General features: G+C 41.8%; 1 protein-coding gene across 5 annotated transcripts in view; it reads right to left on the bottom strand.

The window, feature by feature from the left end:
* The window catches only part of SNX31 (sorting nexin 31), a 254,818-nt gene that overhangs the window by 113,912 nt on the left and 119,636 nt on the right, over nucleotides 1-21,270 (bottom strand). For all 5 annotated transcript variants that reach the window (XM_069220559.1, XM_069220562.1, XM_069220558.1 and 2 more), the window contains exons 5-6: nucleotides 17,414-17,524; nucleotides 14,613-14,691 (exon numbers count right to left, since the gene is read on the bottom strand). In XM_069220559.1, the coding sequence (XP_069076660.1) occupies nucleotides 14,613-14,691; nucleotides 17,414-17,524 (190 nt within the window). The remainder of the gene's footprint in view (nucleotides 1-14,612; nucleotides 14,692-17,413; nucleotides 17,525-21,270) is intronic.

Raw genomic sequence — 21,270 nt, forward strand, 5'->3', positions numbered from 1 at the left:
TAGATGAGGTATTCATTACGACTGACGAAACTAACTTGACTGACGTAGTGCTATGCTGAACTAAGACCTTTAGGAGGTATAATGTATCGCGATCTGTTCTTATTCGCATGATTATCTTATGTTTCTGATCTTTGCCGTATTGAAAGCTTATCATAGTTGTCTCCTTGTGATTATGTTTATTTGCTTCTTGGTTTCGAGATTAATGCATTTGCTATTAGATTGTAATCAATAGGAAATATAATTCACTAAAACTCCATTAAGGTGTGGTTATTCGTGACTGAAAGGTCATGATTGCGCCGAATGTTTATTAATGACTAAAGTAAGATATATTTTGGTGTTTACTGTTGACAATGTTATTGACATATTAATTGATATATTGATCAGTTATCTCGTCTTATGGTGTCTCACCACTGGGTCCAAAGATTCATCGGCCTAAAACGAGTCCTGATGTGTATAAATTAACATAGACGGACGCGTTATCAGTTCTGGTAGCAGAGCGACGGTTTGGCCCTTGGGGGCCCTAAGACGGAGTTTTATTGTTTAATTTGTTTTTCTGTGATAATGCAATTTGGAGAGATCATGAGTTGCTAGGTTCGCCATGGCTTTCCCGGGATCTCGGAGCCTGCCTAAATGAGTTGGGAATGTTCTCGGCGCCATAGTATGTGTGGTTAGGGTCTTTGCGCTTATTAAATCTTATGCATCTTGCAGGTGGTTGTGAAAATTTGCGTGTGTCTAGGCCAAATTAAGTGTTGTTTAGAAGGAGTGGGCGTACTCCACAGTATGAGAGTAGGGAAGTCGGCGTAGTTCATGTGAATGCAGCGCTTATTGCTCAAAATTATCCACGTGGTTGGTTGTTGTATACGGACCTATTGAGGTCTAAGACTCCGGAGTATGATGGTAAATGTGGTTTATGTTGTAATCTGTGCGGTTTAATAGGTCAATCGGGCGTGGTTGACAAGTCAAGTTTCGAGTTATAATGCATGTGTGAAACCTTCGATGGAGATTTAACAAGTTCTAAAGTGCACTAGAAGGAGTCATTGACAAGTCGAGAGTAGGATTTGCAGGTCGAATTCTGCTTGCGTATGTGGGAACTGAGGAGGAGAAAGTAGCGGCCGAGGCTTCAAGTGAAATCTCTGTAAAGTTCTGAAGCGAATGTGTTACCCTTCCTGTAGTAAACCGGCAGATTTGTGTTGTCATTTTAAGTGCTTGCAATAATTTGCATTAGTTTGTATGATTTGTAAAGAGTTAGTGAGGTGTGGACAAGCCGCAAGACTTTGTCAGCTGCAGTGTGAGTGTGACGTCAGTGGTGCTGCGCTGAGATAGGTCAGATGCCGAAAGGGGTCGCGCACGGATTGGCTGCCGTCTGTGAGAGGCAATAGGTTGAGAAAAGGGTAGGTGAAGAGTGTCCTGGGAACTAAGCCGTTTTCTGATTAAATACGAAATAAAAGAATTGCAAAAATGAATTTTGTTAAGGCATTCAAAAGCGCTTTGAAAGGAGATGTATATATTGTCGCAACCGATGGGGAACCTACACCACCTGAGGGTACTCCAGCTTATACAGTTATGGAGGAAAAGGGTGTTGCACCTTGTTTATGGATAAAACAATGGCGCAAATTAACAGAGAAAGAGGGGTGTCTAGCGTTTCCAGAACATGGGACATTCAATCCAAAAGTGTTAGAAAATTTGAGGTGGATGTTAAGTACGCAGAAACCACCTCCGAGACCGGCACAATACGAGGCTTTGGCGATTTGGGACCCGACGGCTCTTAAACATAGGCAAGAAAGGTTTCACAGAAGATTAACAAGGGCAGAAAAATCCTATGCAGAGGCTAGATGGGACAATGAGAATAAAATGTGGAGACGAGGAATAGTAGATGGGTTAAAGCTGTTTCCGGCAATAACACAGGGAGAAGAGACACAGGGAAAGAAAGCTTCTTGCAAAACCGACAAAGATTCAGGCAAAATTAAAGAGAACAAAAGATCCTGGGAAGAAGAGGATGATTCAGATGATGAGGCGTTTATGGATAGATTGTTACATGATCGTCCGCCACCGTATGCGGTGAACGACAGTGCTCCAAGTACTAGTTTGAATCCTGGGAACCAGACGAAGGAAAAGGGAGTTACTGATACGGTACAGACTAGCGATACAGCCTTGATACAGAATGGTGTCAGTGTACCCACTGCACCAGACTCGCCGATACAGTTGCAGCCTCCACCGCAGATAAAAAAAATTTACCCTGATGTCCCAGTGCTTGAGACTACTACGAACTTGGTGGTGCCGCCAGACCCGATATATACAAAGCCAAGGTTAATACAGATTGAGTCAACTCCAAAGATATTGTCACAACCGCCACAGCTGATAACTGGGTATAACCCCGTAGCGGGTCCCCTGATAGAACCTGTACCGGGTACATTAGAGCAGACTTATGGTGTTGAAGCTCCAAGAAGCTTGGGACCAGGTCAGACACCTGCCGCTATATCGCTACCTATTACTGTCGGTCCCCCAGTGCCGTTATATGCACAGGAGAAAACAAGGACATGCAAACAGGGAGTTATGACTCATGAAGCAATAAGAGGAGGGCCTATTAGAACTCCACAAATAATGGCCCAGGGAAGACAGGTATGCGAGCAACCGAGACCCTTAATGGACCTTAGTCCAATAGGGGCACCTCTTGAAGCAATGCGGCAAGCAGGGTTGGGAGTCTTGACTCCCCAAACTATGAGTACGAATACCTCCCACACTCCAATGATACATGCAGGAAACATTTCACTGCAAGGTTTTACAGTACAACAGTTAAATGAGTGGTTAGAGAAAACTTGTACTTCACAAAAGACTACAGTGACCACAATTGAACCTGAAAAGGAAAAACAAGATGAATATCTGAATCTTGTACGACTAGGAGCAGAAGCTGCTGAGTTGGTGGAAGGAACAATGGGAGTGAATAGGTTGGAATCATACACTGAGGCAGAATTGAGGTACTTATGCCCTAAGATTACCAAAGAGGTAGGTAAAGTACACCAGAGATTAACGAATTTGGCAGACAAATACAAGGTTGATATTGGAAACACGAAACATCTGAAAAGGAGCTACAGATTAGATTTTGACACTAAAGATTTTGAACACATGAGATCTGCAGGCATGAAGGCACACTTGAAAGAGTTGTTGCAAAGTGCACAAATTTGGGGAGCACTAGAGAAATGGGAAGGCCGGTGGGCAAAGAAAAGAGATAAGGGAAAAAGAGATAGCCCAGGGTCTAATGAAGTAACAACCACACCCAATTTAGACACGGTGAAAATCCTACCTATGAGAGAAACAGCTGGTGGTGTCTTAGTGCATGTGCCTTGGTCTAGGGGAGATATTTTGTCCTTTACGAATGATTATCCTAGGTTAAGAGAAAAACCGATCGAGTGGTATCAACAGACGGATAGATTTGTGAAGCTTGCGAAGTGTCTTTGGGAAGACTTGAATACTTTATTTGAGATCATTGTTCCACAAGATTTGTGGCTCGAGTGCAAGAGAGGGGTAGATTGGCCCACGAAGGAGCCGGCAAGGGATAAGGTGACTGGAGCACCTTCTGAAGAGGTGATGAAATACTATCATAAAGTAATTGAGTTTTTGAAACAAAAGGTGTCGCCGAAGGTGACCGATTGGCAGAAAATCGACCGGACTTCTCAAGAGGTTAAAGAATCAATACATGCGTATTATGAGAGATTGTTGAAAGCATTCAAACATTACAGTGGTACTGAAACAATCGAACCGAAGGACATGAATCATCTTGTGTTTAGGTTCGTCGAAGGGCTGAGACCGGAGGTCAGCCAGATGATTAAAAATCATTTGATTTGTTGGCAAGCTAAACCGATTGATGAAGTGTTACAGTATGCGAAATACTGTAGTGATGAAATTGAGTTGAAGCAGAAAAAGTTGAAGGAGAAAGTGATGGTGATGCAGATAAGAGCTGCACAAGCTGGAATACAGGGAAATGGTGTTCAGCAAATGATACAGCATCAACCGCAAATGAATGGTGTGTTTCAGGCACAGCCAAGAGGCAGAGGTCGAGGTTTTGTGAACCGTAATTCTGATATGAATAATGTTGTTATTCAAAATGACGGTCAGGCAATAAAGAAGATGTCACCATGTCATGCGTGCGGGGTCATGGGGCATTAGAAACGGGATTGTCCGAATATGGTGCAGGATGGTACAGTTCAGCAGAGTATTAATGCCGGTACACTACAAAATTCACGAGGTCCAAGAAAGAGACACCAGAACCCGAATTTTCAGAATAATTTGGTGCAAATGCCAGGGGTACAATCCATGCAGCAAATGCAAATGCCGCGTTTCCAAACAGTGTCAGTACAACCAATACAACAGCAGATCCCTATGGTGCCTAGACAGCAAATGCAGTTACCCCTAGCTCCGATGGGACAGCAACAGGTGACGCTTCCTCAGCAGGATCAGGCCAGGTAACAAACCAAAACAACACTGTACAACAATTCCCATTAAGAGGTGAAAGTGACATGAATGGGGATTGGTCAGATGACAGCTCAGACAGTGAAGAGTGCCGGCTAGCAGCGTCTTTAGAGGTGGATCAGAGAGGCCCATATGTAGAGGGAAAAGTAATGGGCTATAAGGTTTCATTTTTAGTTGACACAGGAGCTACATGCTCTACAGTTCGCAGTGCAGAAGTACCGAGATTACCTCTTTCAGGGCGCACCGTACGAGTGGTCGGTGTGGCTAACCAGTACCTGACTAATCCAATTACTGACCCAGTGCAGGTTGAAATTGGAAATTTCCAAGGCCTGCATAGATTCATTGTGTGCGACTCAAGTCAAGTGTCCTTACTAGGGAGAGACTTATTATGTAAGGCCAAATGATCGATTACCTGTTCCAATGATGGAATAGAAGTACAGACAAACAGTGATGATGAGGGAGATGAGGGTCAATTCATAGAAGAAGGAGGAGAGACGAATGAAGATTACCCTCTAATTACTCTATTCCCAGTGTTTACCTTGATCGATCTACCTGCTGATCTACAAGGATCTGTAACAGAGAAAGTGTGGGATTTGACTGGAAAAGAGGTTGGATTAATCAAGGGAGTAGGGCCAGTCAAGGTGCAGATAAAGACAAATGCAGTGTTCCCACAAGTGCCACAATACCATATGACTCAGGATGTCCTTATTGAAGTGACACAGATAATTGCAGATTTCCTCAGACAGGGAGTTTTGAAAGAAGTTCTGAGCAGTCCGTGTAACTCTCCTATTATGGGTTTAAAGAAGCCCTGTGGAAAGGTTCGAATTGTGCAGGGTTTGAGAAAAATAAACGAAATTGTGATAAAATGCTGCCCTGTGGTACCTAACCCAGCGGTAATAATGTTCCAGGTTCCTTGTGATGCTGAATGGTTTACTGTAGTAGACCTATCACAAGCATTTTTCTCAATACCTCTTCACGAAGATAGCCAATTTTTATTCAGTTTCAAATTCCTGGATAAGGTGTACAGTTGGTGCAGAATTCCTCAGGGGTTTTCTGAGTCACCATCCATCTTCAATCAGATATTGAAGAAAGATTTGGAACCTCTTGTGCTGCCTTTCAATTTGACTCTTGTGCAGTACATTGATGATTTGTTGATTGCATCCAAAACCAGAGACAGCTGTAAATATGATACCATTGCATTGTTGAATCATTTGGGAAAGAATGGACACAAGGTGTCACCTAAGAAGTTGCAATACTGTCAAAAAGAAGTGAAATATTTAGGGCATCTGATTGAGAAAGGGTCCCGAAGAATATCAAAAGAGAGAATAACAGCTGTTTTACAAATGAATCCCCCAACAACAAAGAGAGATGTCAGGATGTTTCTAGGAATGGTGGGTTACTGTCGCCAGTGGATACCCAATTTCTCGATCATTTCAAAACCCTTAATAAAATTGACGGGAAAAGAGGTCAAGGATGAACCATACACAATCACTTTGACCAGAGAAGAGCTTGAGACATTTTTAGAGCTGAAGGAGTGCATGTGCAGGGCTCCAGCACTAGGAATGCCTGATTATGAGAAACCTTTTCTGTTATTCTGTCATGAACGTGATGCTTGTTCTTTGTCTGTTTTAACACAGGTCCACGGAGATGCAAATCGCCCTGTAGCATATTTTTCAGCTACTTTGGACCCTGTCGCAGCAGCCTTACCGGGTTGTTTGCGAGCAGTCGCAGCAGTTGGTCAAAGCCTTTCACAATGTGAGGGCATAGTGATGGGATACCCTTTGACAGTATTGGTTCCACATGCTGTCGAAATTCTGTTGACACGAACTAAGACGCAACACATGACAAATGCACGACTTACCAAATATGAGACGATTATTCTGGGGTCACCAATTGTTACATTAAAAAGATGCACTGTGCTGAACCCGGCAACTCTACTTCCCAATGAGAATACAGAAATCAAAGATGGGGAAGAATTTGAGCATGATTGTCTTGAAGTGACTGAGCTCTGTACCAAACCTCGACCAGACATACAGGATACCCAGTTAAAAAAAACCGATTGCATTATGTTCGTTGGTGGGTCCTGTTTAAGAGATTCTACAGGAACATTGAGAGCTGGTTACGCAGTATGTACCATATCTGGCATAGTTGGACCCCTCCTGGCTCGAGAAAGTGTTTTCTGCACAGGTGGCAGAATTAATAGCTCTTACAAAAGCCTGCCACGCTGCTGTGAATTTGAAAGTCACAATCTATACTGAAGCAGATATGGATTTGGGATTGTACATGATTTTGGCCAACTCTGGTCACAGAGGGGTTTCATGACATCCTCTGGGTCACCAGTGAAAAATGGAGAACAAATAAGAGATTTGTTACATGCGATTCAGTTGCCTCTTGAAATTGCCGTGGTGAAGTGCAGTGCTCACACCAGATCACAAGACTTTGTGTCAATGGGGAATGGTTATGCAGACCAAGTTGCAAGATTTTGTGCATTAAACTGTATATCATTTAAAGAGCAGTGGGAATTGTTACCACAACCTGAGAACGACACGACCTTAAGCCTAGCATTACGAGTGGTTGATACCTTAGATGAATTAAAGACATTACAAAGCTGTGCTAGCAAAGAAGAAAAACGTTCCTGGCAGAAAATGCAGTGTGTACAAAGAGCAGATGATATGTGGGTTTCAGAGGAAGGAAAATTGGTTCTGCCAAATAGTCTTCTGTCACAATTTGCCCGATTATACCATGGGCAGGCACATTTAGGAAGAGATGCCATGATCAGATCCTTTAAAATTGATTGGTTCAATCCAAAATTCAGACATGCCGCAGAAATTACTTGTCACAGGTGCGTCATCTGTCAACAGATGAACGCTGGAAAAGGAACAGTGGTAACTTTGAGCCACATTGGGAGAGCTGGAGGTCCATTTAACAAAATGCAAATGGATTTCATTGAAATGCCGGTTTGTGGAGGATTGAAGTACGTGTTGGTGATTGTGTGTGTTTTCAGTCATTGGATTGAGGCATATCCCACACGTAGAAATGACAGTCTTACAGTTGCAAAACTACTACTCAGAGAGTTAATACCAAGGTTCGGGTTTCCGGTTTCTATAGAATCAGATAGGGGAAGACACTTCGACAATGAGGTGATTAAACTTCTGTGTGCCGCACTCAACATTGAGCAGCAGCTGCAACTGTAGCTATCACCCTGAAGCATCAGGACTAGTTGAACAGATGAATGGTACCTTAAAATCAAGAATAGCAAAAATGTGTGCAGCAACAAACATGAAGTGGCCAGATGCATTACCTCTAGTACTGATGTCTATGAGAAACACGCCAGATAAGAAAACGGGACTGTCCCCCCATGAAATCCTCATGGGCAGAGCAATGAGGTTACCGGCGGTACCTGCAAATGCACTAGTGAATATTACAGATGATATGGTGTTGGATTACTGCAAAAGTTTGGCTGACGTGATTCGCTCTTTCTCTCACCAGGTGGAAGCTAACACGTTACCACCAATCCGCGAACCAGGACACTCACTGCAAGCTGGAGATTGGGTGGTTGTCAAGAAGGATGTGAGGAAATCGTGTCTTGAGCCACGTTGGAAGGGGCCATATCAAGTAATATTGACAACCACTACTGCTGTGAAGTGTGCCTGGGTTCCCAACTGGATACATGCCAGCCACACAAAGAGGGTAACGTGTCCTGTTGAAGAGGAACTTGAAGATTCCGGTACAGCAACTTCAGGAGAAGAAGTCTCAGAGTCCGAGATTAGTCAAGAAAGATCTGAGACTACAGGAGAGCCCACTGAGAACAGCCTTGTCCCTCAAGCTGACAGTGAGTTCGAGAGAGGTGACGGAGTGCCTATCTCAGTTGAGGCAGCAGGAGAACTAAGGCAAGGAGAGGTTCTCCCAGAAGTAGACGAATACAATTCAGAGCCTGAATACAGTGTAGAACCGGAAGACGACAGAGAAGGAGAAGTGGTAAATTCAAGTCGAAACAAATCTGAGTCTTCTGAACCAGTTGCAAGTCCGTCAAGAGAAAACACCATATCACAGGAGGAGGGTGCTGTCCAACGTCCTGAAGGAAAACACCGAAACAAGACACACAGAGGTGATAATTGGCCAGACAAGTCACATCTTAGAATAAGAGAAATAGCAAACGAGACAATAATAGAAGAAAGCGATACTTCACAGGCAGATGATCTGAGTGAAGGAGAACAACAAGGTGAACGAAAATTAAAAAGAAAGAGAATAGCAAACAGAAGATATACAGGTCCTGAATGGGCATATGCTACAACCTCTGAATGGCAACAAGAATTCTTAGCATTCTGCTTTGATCGAGAAGTACCAGGCCAATACTACGGTACCTGAAAAATATACAACAAGAAAACTCAGATAAAATTGAAATCGTGAAAGCTGAAAAAGAGAAAGTCTTTAGAAACTACCGGAAAGCGACACTAAACCTGGATTTGACTTCAAGAAACCTGATTACGACAAGCTGCTAACCTGAATTGACGAAAAGGGTCCTGGAGTGAGTGAAGACGCTGTAAAATACGCAGAAAGAGTTTGCCTTCTTGAGTTGATTGTTGATCTGCTATTCTGATTCTATACAAACATGGCTTATAGTAGCAAAGGAAGTAAGGTGTGTGGTTGGTTAGGACTTATGATAGGTGTTGTATGCGCAATAATGATTGTGGGAGTGATTGTAGGAATGCCATGGAGAGAGAGTGAAACTATTAATGCAACTTCAAAACCTGAGACTACTACTGCTAATAAACTATCACTGTGGGAGAAATTTGAGCAAGATGCTAGACATCTGCATGAGGGAACTAATGCAAAATGGGAACTTTCTACTAATGTCTTCTATCGCTTACTAAATGAGTATGTGGAAACTATGGATGCGAAAAATTGTTATGTGTGTACTAAAATTCCTTCATCTGTGCAGGAGGGAGTTACTTATCATAGCCTCCCTCTTACTTATGGAATTAGCTGCAGCTTGCTATTAACAAGATTTTATGATCAAGAGCATGTGCAATACTTTTATTCAAATTTGGATGTTGTGTTTTCTTTTGTGCCTGTGATTGAGTTCTTAAATAAGTTAGCTAAAGAGCATGATATTAAAATAGTTAGAGGATTCTTTGAGCCAACACTTACATTTGGAACTGCTTATGCACATCGCAATAATTTGACTTGCTTATTGTCTCCTGTAGAGAAAAGCTTTTTAGATCACACAGATGATAGACGCAAAGCACTTAAAGAAAGGTTAGAAAAAGGCCTAGAAAAACGTACTTATGCAAATGCTTATGCTTATACTGCAATTAAAACACAAGGCAAATTAGCTATAGATGCATTACACGTAGGTAGACACTGTATATATAGACCAAAATCCGATCAAGACAATTTGTTTGTAGGTACGAGTGAATGTAGGCATGTGTTTCTGTTTGAGTAAATGGACCTTTATGTTAAATGGACAAGACCCAGCGATTCCTGGAATCTATTACATCTGTGGGTTAAACGCATATTACCGTCTCCCTAAGGGATGGTATGGGACATGTTATTTGGGAATAGTATTCCCAAAGATATACCAGATTGATGACTTAAAACAAATACCTAAAACGTCTGAATTACAACATACTAGACAAAAACGAGAATCAGTGGCGACTGTCATTGGTGACATATTTGGAGCTATAATCCCATCAGTAGGGGTTATCTTAAATTCTATGAAGATTCAAAAGTTGTCTACTATTGTGGATAACATGCTGACAAATTTTACAGGAGCTATACTTCTGATGGATACTGAACTTGCTGCAGAAAGAGCTACGACTCTTCAAAACCGGCTTGCTTTAGACATTCTTTTAGCAAAGAGTGGAGGTGTGTGCAAAATGCTTAATGAACGTCATTGTTGTTCATTTATTCCAGATAACAGTAAGAAAATTAGAAGCATGCTTACTAACCTTACTAGAGATAGTACAGATTTGAAGGATCTAAAAGAACCCAGTGTTTGGGAGAAATTTGGGAAAGGAATTGCCCGAGTGGGAAGCTGGTTTACCAACATTTGGAAGGGGTACTTGCAAAAATTATGATGGGTCTATTAATTGTTTTGATTTGTCTATTGGGATTATGGGGAGTATGCAAAATTAATGATAAAGTGAAAAGAAATTGGACTAAAAGAACCAAAAGAAATGAAGAAAGTGAAAGAGAGAAAATGTTCAATGAAATATGGGAAATCTCATATAAAGGGCAGGATGTTGAAATGCGTATTATGCGCAAGGTGAAAAATTAAGATCAAAGATTGTGTGATGACGAGCGTCATCAGAGGAGGGGCTGAGAGAGCGTAGTTTAAATATTACATATTATAGACATGAAATGCCTATGTTTAACAATGCTGCATTAATAATAATATTCATTGAAATGTATTCATAAACGTGGAGAATTGTTCATATGTGTAAACTAATGTCGACTGTAAGAAATAATCGTTTAGAGTATGTCTAACTGAGCACATTAACACGTATAAAACTGCATTCATTAGAACCCGTATATCTTAAGTTAGCGTGAGTCGAGAACTAGCTGTGTAACTCTCATATTAAAGCGTATTTTTCTGTTTCTCCAGTGTGCTGACTTGCAAAAGACCATGACCCAGCGATTGTTCTTTTCCTTACTTATTTGCAACAATGCTAAATTCTCCCATCCGCATGCTAGCAGCTTTTAGTATAAATTATGAAACTTCGAAACAATTATGGACACTTCCAAGGACGATAAAGCGTGGAGAAGAGAACTTTTGACCTGACGTGTGCCAAGGAAATAAAGTAACCCCGGATGTGCCACCTACGAAAAACGTCAATTATGAAGACCAATTAGGATTCAGAGATATATCGTGAAATGGCAAATGCATTACTTAATGTATAATTTGATAGGTTACCGATAGTGGGGTGTAGTGACTGACCAATAGAATTTTGGGGGAATGTATTACGAAAAAGGGATAAAAACCCATGACACAGGAGACAAAGGGCATTAGGTAGGGAATGATATCGATTGCATCCAGAAACTCTGTCACTCTATTTGGTGATTTGAGACTTAGACAAAACCATTCTTGCCCATAGACTGCCCCATTACACTTTCCTCCTTATGAGGAGAGTGTCCCTTGCCTTTAACTTAGACAGACCGATGGTGATCTAACTGATGTCCTGAAGACGAAGACTGATCCTGCATGCTGACCTATTCTGAGGAGGGTAATTACAATTATTGCTAATGGAAATACATTTATTTGCCTTTTCTTTCTAGGTACCAACTGCTGTATGTTTTGATTAGAGACCTTAGTTAGATATTTTCCAAATTAATGTTCTAAATTGTTTTGCATGAAGCCCAACATGCTAATGCTAATTTGAGGATAGATGAGGTATTCATTACGACTGACGAAACTAACTTGACTGACGTAGTGCTATGCTGAACTAAGACCTTTAGGAGGTATAATGTATCGCGATCTGTTCTTATTCGCATGATTATCTTATGTTTCTGATCTTTGCCGTATTGAAAGCTTATCATAGTTGTCTCCTTGTGATTATGTTTATTTGCTTCTTGGTTTCGAGATTAATGCATTTGCTATTAGATTGTAATCAATAGGAAATAAAATTCACTAAAACTCCATTAAGGTGTGGTTATTCGTGACTGAAAGGTCATGATTGCGCCGAATGTTTATTAATGACTAAAGTAAGATATATTTTGGTGTTTACTGTTGACAATGTTATTGACATATTAATTGATATATTGATCAGTTATCTCGTCTTATGGTGTCTCACCACTGGGTCCAAAGATTCATCGGCCTAAAACGAGTCCTGATGTGTATAAATTAACATATACGGACGCGTTATCAATTATGAGGTCTAATTTATGTGGCACCCAAAGTAGCATATTTTCTTCAGCGACTGGTGTACACACCATTGGGGAGTATGAGATCGTTTTACATTTTTGGTCCTTAACTTTCAACGTTGGTAGGGCAAAGCAAACCACAGTGAAACTGCAAATGTGCCAAAATGTTGAGAAGAATATGCTGATTGAGGCACTGCTTGATCGTCTTCCCTTTTACGTGTATAACTAATGTGTAGAGGAGGACGAGTGTTGAGGAGAAAGGAACAGTTGTGAGAGTTATTTCAGGCTGCTGAATGTCAGCCTCCTGGAGAAAATGTGAGCAAATCAGAAGCCCACAAGCATATAGCAAGTGCTGTGGGTTTCAGGACAGAAGAAGATTCTGAGGTACTCAGCACACACCCTTCCTCTTTCTTCTAAGGTTCGCAGTTCCTTGTGAAGACTAGAAGAGAGTTAAAAAAAAAAAAAGTGTGTGTGGGTGGGGGCATTAAAAAACGTTGGCTGGTGATATGACGTTTGCTTGTTATGTATAGTGTCAGATGGTGAGAAACTGGGTGGCCCATTTGCATTGGGGGGGGGGGGGGGGGGGGGGAGGTCAGTGCAGCCTACATGTTCCGACCTTGGTCTTTCCTAAGAACGGAGAGGAAGATGTGGTCATATAGCTAGATACATAAATAAAATTAAAAAAATAGCAGGCCCGAGTTTTTCTTTGGAGCCCCTGCTTGTGCTGCCAAATATAGAGGTTGCAGAAAACCAGGGCTGCATTTATCTATCTCCCTGCTGAAGGTTTTTTTCTCATTCCTTCTTTCTTCATTTGCCACCGGTTTCCCATGTTTTACTTTCTTAGTCTTCCGTCTCTCTCTTGCCCTGGGTTAAAGTACGACAATGAAAAATAAGTTCCAGTTCCCAAAAATGAGTGCTGGGGCCAGTGCTTAATTTGTAAATAAAGCGCAGGTGCCAAAAGCCCTCCTCTTAAACATGCAGCTGCCGCAATTAAATGTGCAAACACAGAATACTGAGGCAGTGTAGTCTTGAAGCCATCTCTGGCCTCTTCAATCCATTTAAAGCCACTCCCTGCCCCTTCTGCTCACTCTTGCAGCTGTCTCCCATTGTGACGCTTTTCATTTTTCTCTTCCTCCTTCTTTCCCATATGTGTCTTTTGCCCGCAGTAAATGCCTGAGGCAGAAAAATGAGTGCCGGCCCTCAAAAATAAGTGCTGGTGCTCGGCACCGGAAACATCAAGCACAAATTAAGCACTGGCTGGGGCTCACCACCAGCAACAACTGCCACATATTCGGGTCTGTGTGCCCTCAAGCTCTTTCCCAAACGCTTATGGATACTTGTCTTGGGCTGAAACTATGAAGGCGCAGTTAAGGCCAGGTGAAAGAGAAGAAAGACTTGAAACGTTCACTGCTTGTCAGCTTTCTCTGTTTTTCCAGGTTTTGCTAGGTCACTGTGAGAAAGTTAGTCGTTAGCAGGGTCTTTCATATACATCAAACCAGATTTGATTTTCTTCTGAGTATCTGAGATTGTGGTCCATGACACAAACATTTTTATGTCTGGACACTACACTGCACAGCATACGTTGTAGCTTTCTAGTGCGAAACCGCTGCAAACCAAGATAGAGCTACAGGCAAATGGGTATTTATTTCAACACTTCAAACTTTAATATTCACACTTACAAGTATATAGTTCATTACAGCAGACAAAGTCACAACGCCAGATATTAACAGCCCTTCCATCCCAATGAAAACTAATATAGAGTTTTATACCTATCTATGCATAGTCCACTAGACTACAAAGAAAAGCCCCACACCAGTAAGTAAATGTGATTTCCTTCATACTTCTAGATTTAGATCCAGATGGACAGATGAAATGTTTATGTATTTACCTTTTCGATAATAAGTACCAAAGAATTTCAACCTTAAAATACTTTCAATATGCAGTATTCTTATTAACCCGATCAGATCCTCACCGCCATGTGATGAAGGAGGAGGAATTCATAAAAAGAGCAAAACAGTTAGGACGATGCCCTTCTCAAACACAATTTGTTGCAGCTTGCTCTACACTGTGCAGCCACGCACGCCGTCACCCGCTAGCACACTGCAAACCCTGGGTCCAGATGATCCATTTCCTACCAGTATCCAGATATCCCATACTACAGTAAGACAATACTGACCCAGCCTTAAATAGGCATATATCTGCACACACGTGAAACTGAATAGACCTTAAATATTCAGCGAACTGACAACAAAATACTAATAACATTAAACTGATCCTCTTACCAGTGCTGGGGTCTCGAATAAGGAATAAACTGAAATATCCTGTTAATTCTCTGTGAAGTTCCAATTTGTGAGATACAACCTAAAACAACGATAAATTATGTTCAAAATATTAAATAATGATTTAATTTAGAAAATACTAATTACAGTGCCACGGATATTTTCACCTCTATGGTGCGTCATTTAGTCCTCATTTGCACACTAAATTTGTCAAAAGAGTTTGCTTTCTTTGTCTTGTGGTTTAACATCATACGAGTATGCTTTAATTACCTAGAGTACAACCTACAAATGTAAATCATATCACATAATCCAGATATTCGCAGAAATATCAATGTCATTTGCAGTTATTGTCCCCCATTAAAAACGTTGGCATCATTATTCACAAGCAGACATAACACCTTGAAAACAGCCTGAGGTTCTGTTCCTGTAAAATTCTTGCAAAACAAAACACTGATGGCATTATATATGTTTTGTGGTACACCAAGGAAATTGCAATATCAGGGTGCAGCAAATTAAAATGATAAGACGTCTAGCTCATGTAAAATGGCTTTGATTTGATAAAATCACTACCTAACTGGACAAAGCCTCAAAAACCTCAGATTGCAAACGGAAGTCTACCTCTGATTGAGCAGCCAGGGGGGCTACCTGGACACTGTCTGTGCGATGAGGTTACTTATTTTCACCCTCCTTAGCACTAGATGATTTCAACAGATCAGCCAAACCTAGGAACATATTTTATGAAAGACCTGAGTGAAAACAGGGCTAAGATAAGTTTCAGTGTCTGCAGAAATTATCTTTAAAGTGCCAAATCAGAGGGGCTTAGGTCAACAAATTCGTGCATTAAACCATTACACACAGTCCTTCTCTGGAGAGAATATAAACTCAACACATAAGCTCAAATGGATTCATTTTTGGAATCTAAGCAATACATAAGTTTCTTTTTCTTTTGTTTTAATTATGAATCCTATGTTTAATTCTAAACGAATACATGATTATATTAGGTTTCTTATTATTATAAACTGAAAACTAATATGGATAAAATAGCCATTCAAGAATGAGTGTTTAGCGTGTCATAGTATTGGTTGAGCCTCCCTGTGATCCATTTCCTATCAGGCTCATATTCTACTTTGCTGGGCTGGGAATCGATTCCTGAACAATAGTGGTACATATACTTCTCTCTTTGGGCACACATGCACACCTATCTTGTTCTTTTGTAGAACGACCAATGGAACATTCTTTTCACCAGGATGCAATATTTTTTTCTTATGGGTTCAGGTGCTCATGCCTATAGGTATGACTGATGTCTGGGTGCAAAATCTTGTGTCGGTCGCAGTGGTGTGTGGGAGGATCAGACTGTGAGTTGGTGTTTTACAGTTGGGACCTATGTGGAGAATATTTATACTTATGCATATGGAGAGAATCGTGGAGATTGTCCATTTGTCCAAGTGTATAGACATACGGACATCCGGCAGGAGCAAATTGCTTATCCTTCATTACACTGAGACAGGCAGTCCGTAGAGAGAGTATTAAATTGCTAATACATTTAGCCATTAAAAAAAAAAAAAAAAAAAAAAATTACCAGGCTGCAACAGTATTCTGAGGTGGTGGAGAGAAGTATCTGATTCCTTACAATTGTGATTGCCACCTCCTCTCACTGGCTGACTTGGTTAAGGATCAGCCAATGAGGAGGCAGCAGTCCCTTACTCATCACAGAGTGGGATGCGGTCAGTGAAACTGCTGACCCCACTCCACTCTGTGACAAGAATCATTGATTGACACACTGCCCTGGCACCTCAGGGCTTAAAACTGAAGTGTGCAGGTCCAAGGCTATCAGTGACTCTCTCCCTTGTCATGAGAGGGAGAGAGTCCAAGCGCACTATCAAGCTGGGGAGGTCATGCCTATAGGACTATGATATCTTCAGCCTGGCAAAGTGGAGTTCAGGCATCCATATGCCTGCGTGTTTAGTGCAAGCTGCCTGACCTGAACATGAAGAGTGTCGGTCAGGCTGACTTTTACTCAACCTGAAAGACACTTCACGTTTGGAAAAGGGTGAGGGGGGCTGGGCCACCACAGGATGTGTGGGGAGTTTTGTATTTTAGTCTGTCTTACTATCGCTTTATTTATATTTCAGTAGTATTCCATATGATATAACTTTTGGTTAAAATTTTCAAGAATTAAAAGAAAAGGAAGTTCCGATATTAGCCATTTGAAGAGTTCACCTGCATGGGAGCAAAGGACACTGTATCCTGTTTGCAAATAGTTCTGGCTTTCTCTGACCAAAATCTGGAAGGGGAAAGCCAACAATCTGTGCCTTATGGACAACTTCAACTACACCAATAAAAGAGTTACTCAATCCACGAAAGTGAACTACATAAGTATGCAGGACCTCTTTAACCTCACTTAGAATGTTAGAGTCCCTACACATTTCATGTAACCTATTCTTTTAAATTATATACTTCACGTTAAGATAATACTTTGCCACTCTCTTTTTCACTCTATCATTCTTGGCGTTTTGATATCCCAAAATGGCTATGCCCAATTCATTGCACCATCGCCCTGAAATAGCATTACCAACAACATTGCTACCTGCTGCACAACCATACTAATGGGAGAATGTATCATCCTTCTGCTACATATTAATATATACAATATAGCCTTCCAGTAGGTCTGTCTCCTCATGCATGTAACTAACCTGTGCCTTGTCTGCATATTAATTATATCTACACCAGGTGAGTACTCTGTCCAGGGTGGGGTTCATGATTTATCGAAAAGCCAGTACATTAAAATAAGTGCATCCTATTACCTCCAGCACTCGCTCGGCAGAGTCCGATGTCTGAACATCAATTCTGATCCTTCTTCCATTTGGCAGATAAACATCCAGGTTGACTTTATGTTCTTGGATCCTGAATGTATCCTGAAAAAGTACAGAATATAGACATTAATGGTATATATGTCCAATATTTCAAATGATGCATCTTGATTATGTTTAAATAAGCATTCTACCTTCATTCACAACCAGACTTTTTAACTTTTAAAGACTGCAACATATAATCGCAAAGAACTGTTACATTTGCTTTAAAATGTACCTCACAATATCGTACTATAGGGTGGCTACTGATGAAAGATTGGGACGAACGATTGGGACCACGGATCGTTTAATGACCAGTCATAAGACTTTATGAAGAATGATCTGCTGTTGACAGGATACGAATGTTAGGAGAGGAGCTTCAAGAGCTAGACAGTTGCTATAGATTTCAGAACTGCTTTATTGGAAGAGTGTAGTCGACATGTCTAAAAAGCAGATTGTAAATACATATCCCTGTTAGTTACCATCTATGAGAGCCTGTTTAGGGGACTAAGGGACATGCAGGGGCTACTGGGCCTCAGCTCCAGCAGCTGAGGTAGTTTGCCTAGCCTGTCCTACTACGGCTCTGCAAACTGGGCCAAGTACAAGCCTTTGCACACTTTAGTCAAGGTAGGAAAGGCGAGCAGTCACAGACTTCTGAGTGAGGTATTGTGGGGTGCTGAAGTCAGAGCTCACCATTCAAAATGTCTAATAAAAGTGAATATCTAGCTAAGTGCTTATCCTTGTAAGAAGAAAGATCCATATTCACACTGTTGCACTCAATAATAAACACACTACAATAATCACAATTAGCTGGTGGCTCTCCCAGAGTTCATGGCACTTGTGTTGTACCATCCTCACGCCTGACTGGAGTGCAGTCACTGCTCATTGTTCCGGTTTCCTATGTTGCTTATTGTTTTTACACTATGTTTCTTGTTCAGAATAGTTTCCTCTACTGACATTCGTTAATAATGCACTGACCAATAGGTTTACAATGAACAATTATAAGAGTGAAATGCTCCTTTGCCACCTCGATTATTGCACCTACTGTTTCTCTTTATGTGGTCCACGCACAAGTGGCTTGCATTGTTGGAAAACAATAATACTTGTTGATTTGCTGGTTTGCAATGCAGCTTATAAGGAAACTGTATCACACTGTACCTATTATACTGCACTGTTTATTTCTATAAAAAAGTAAATGACAAAATTATTTAAAAACAAAAACAAAAAAACAAGCTGGTGGCTCTGGGCATGGTGGCAGACGCCCATCCCTCTCGATCTGTCCCCAATCTCCCTTTGTGGTCTTACCCACTTCTGGGTTTTCTTCTCTCTCTAAGGGTAACAAACAGTAGTGTGAGCATACCACAAGTGCAGGTCAATCAGCCCCAATGTGCAACTGAGCTCAGACTCAAGGCTCTTACTCACTTACGGAATGAGTCAGTCCTCTAAGGGTCGCTTTCAGGCTGCCCAGTGCTTGGAAGGTGCACCCTCAGACTGAGACTGCAACAGAGCATCAGGAGACTTTTGTGTAGTTCCTTCATCCAGGCACAGGACCATGTTCTGTGGCACCCCAGATCAGCTTCTTTGTGGTTACCTGAACATTGCAGTTTTGTAATGTCAGTCATTCCCAGTGTTGATCCTTGGGCCCTCGCTTTGGGCACTGCAACCCAATCTATGGCCACATAAAGCAGATGAGTAGCTCCCAACCGGACCATCTACACTTGGGTAGTTGCAGCATCGCACTGGCCAGTCATGGTTTCAGCAAATGTAATTCCGTAAGGGGACATTTGAAGCACGCAATCAAAGCCACAATCCAGCCTTGGCAATCACATTGTCAAAGAGTCACCATTCCTGCCTAGGATGGTTATGAGAGTATAGAGGGCCCTCTGGCACCTGGTTCTTCCCAGATCTGTCGCCATCAGTCTGCCTCTTCTGAGCCCGGACGCCCTCTCCTCCTGCAGGGTAGGCAGGCTCCTTTAGCAGGTAGGAAGGCTTCTAGGTGTTTCAGGACAAGTACAGAACTTCTCCAGTCACAGATCCAGACTTCAGGTAATGTCCCCTCACATCTGGGAGGTTGGTCTGTCAGGCAGACACCAGCTCTGGCTGAACAGAAGTCCTCCACGTTCATTGCAAACCACTCCCTTCCTAGGTCGCAGTGGACTTAGAACTGGAATCAAGTGGGGTAGTTAGGGTCACAGACAAAAGAGTCCACAATCTCAAACTGCAGAGCTGGTCTGTAGAGGTCCTTCTTTCAAGGTCCTTCCCAGGCTGTTCTTCAGACACCCTTTGTGTAGATTGATACTGCTCACTGCAATGCGCGCTACATCCTGGAGCATTCACAGTGGGAGGTATAAAGAGGTGTGAGGTTTCTGCACCTGGCTGTCATCCCAATGGAACGAGTAATCATAGAAAGACAAAATGGCAGGCCTGACCTTTCAAAACTGAGTTTGCAGTTCTATTTCTCACCGCCTACAATCCACCAAATGACAATGCTCAGGAAAACTGATCAGCAGCTCCTTGCTAACCAAAAGACACATATTACACAAAGGAACCCTGTCTCCTCTCACTTCACTGTATAGGTCTCAAACTTCAGCTACAGGAGAGTGAGCAGTACACTTCTACACAGTCTGTAACCACAGTCTTCACCTCGTGCAAGACCAGGGGCATCCAAAATGGATCCCAAGGGCCTTCATGACTATGACACTGTCACTCTCACTCACACACACACACACACACACACACACACAGAGACACCCCATGCACCCATCTCTATGTTTGTGCAAGGGATTGTGCAATCACAGAGAAGCAGAATTTTACATGAGCGGGCCAGTAGGCATCCACTCCAAACATCTGGTCACGCTACCGATCCTTAAAGCACAGTAACCTGCCACTGATCCTCACACCTAAACTTGATGCCAGCAGTCCTCTGCCTCTAATGAGGGAATGCTTGGAGCGCACCCTCGAGGTCACATGGCAACTCCATGCATGGGACATTCCAGTTTCAAACCCCTCTCTCTACTTGTCTCCATGCCATTTCATTAGGGGTGTTAGAAACTGACATTAATAATGGAATGTTAATGTTGGGCTAAGGAATATTGGGACCCTAACATGTTAATTGGCTTTGCTTTCCTTTAATGTCAATAACCTCAGAGTTTTATTTTATTTAAATAATTTTCTCATGTTGTATTAAGTATGAGGAAACCCTCATATCCCTTCATTTTAAAGTATACTTTTTCAAATAAATGTTTAAGAGGAATACGCTTTTCCCCCGCTTTAAAAAAAAATATATTGTATTTTTTGTTATCTTCTTCATTAAGCTAACCCTTAGCCCTTTACACTTACCTGTCCCTTCGTTGATTTTTTTTTAACAAATTCTTGATATTTTGGGCCCAATTTAATTGTGTAATTCTCTTTCAGCTTATGCAGCCACGCGCAGGTGAGCAGTGAACTCTGAAAGAGTAGCTCCAGCACTGTTCCCCACAAATACACTGACTAGCCATCTGACCATAGCTTAACCTCCGTAGGCTGCGAGGTGGGGTATAGCTGTGGGAAAGGAAGCTAAAGGTGGATTCCTTGAGATAACGAGGAGCCTTAACTGGTTAGAGCCTGAATGGGAGATTTAGGCTCTTGTGCTGGTCAGGCAACACAGTTAAAGACCACACGCACACATCATTTGCTGCCAAGCAGAGTTAGATCAGATTTATTAACTAAACAGACATGATTGCGTACCTTCCCTGAGCAGAGAATAAGCTTGCTCTTTTCTTAAAGAACTAGTAAAATGTGAGATACAATATGTGCTTGAGCACAATATGCTT

This window comes from Pleurodeles waltl, chromosome 2_2 (assembly GCF_031143425.1).
Source record: "Pleurodeles waltl isolate 20211129_DDA chromosome 2_2, aPleWal1.hap1.20221129, whole genome shotgun sequence".
Classification (NCBI taxonomy): domain Eukaryota; kingdom Metazoa; phylum Chordata; class Amphibia; order Caudata; family Salamandridae; genus Pleurodeles; species Pleurodeles waltl.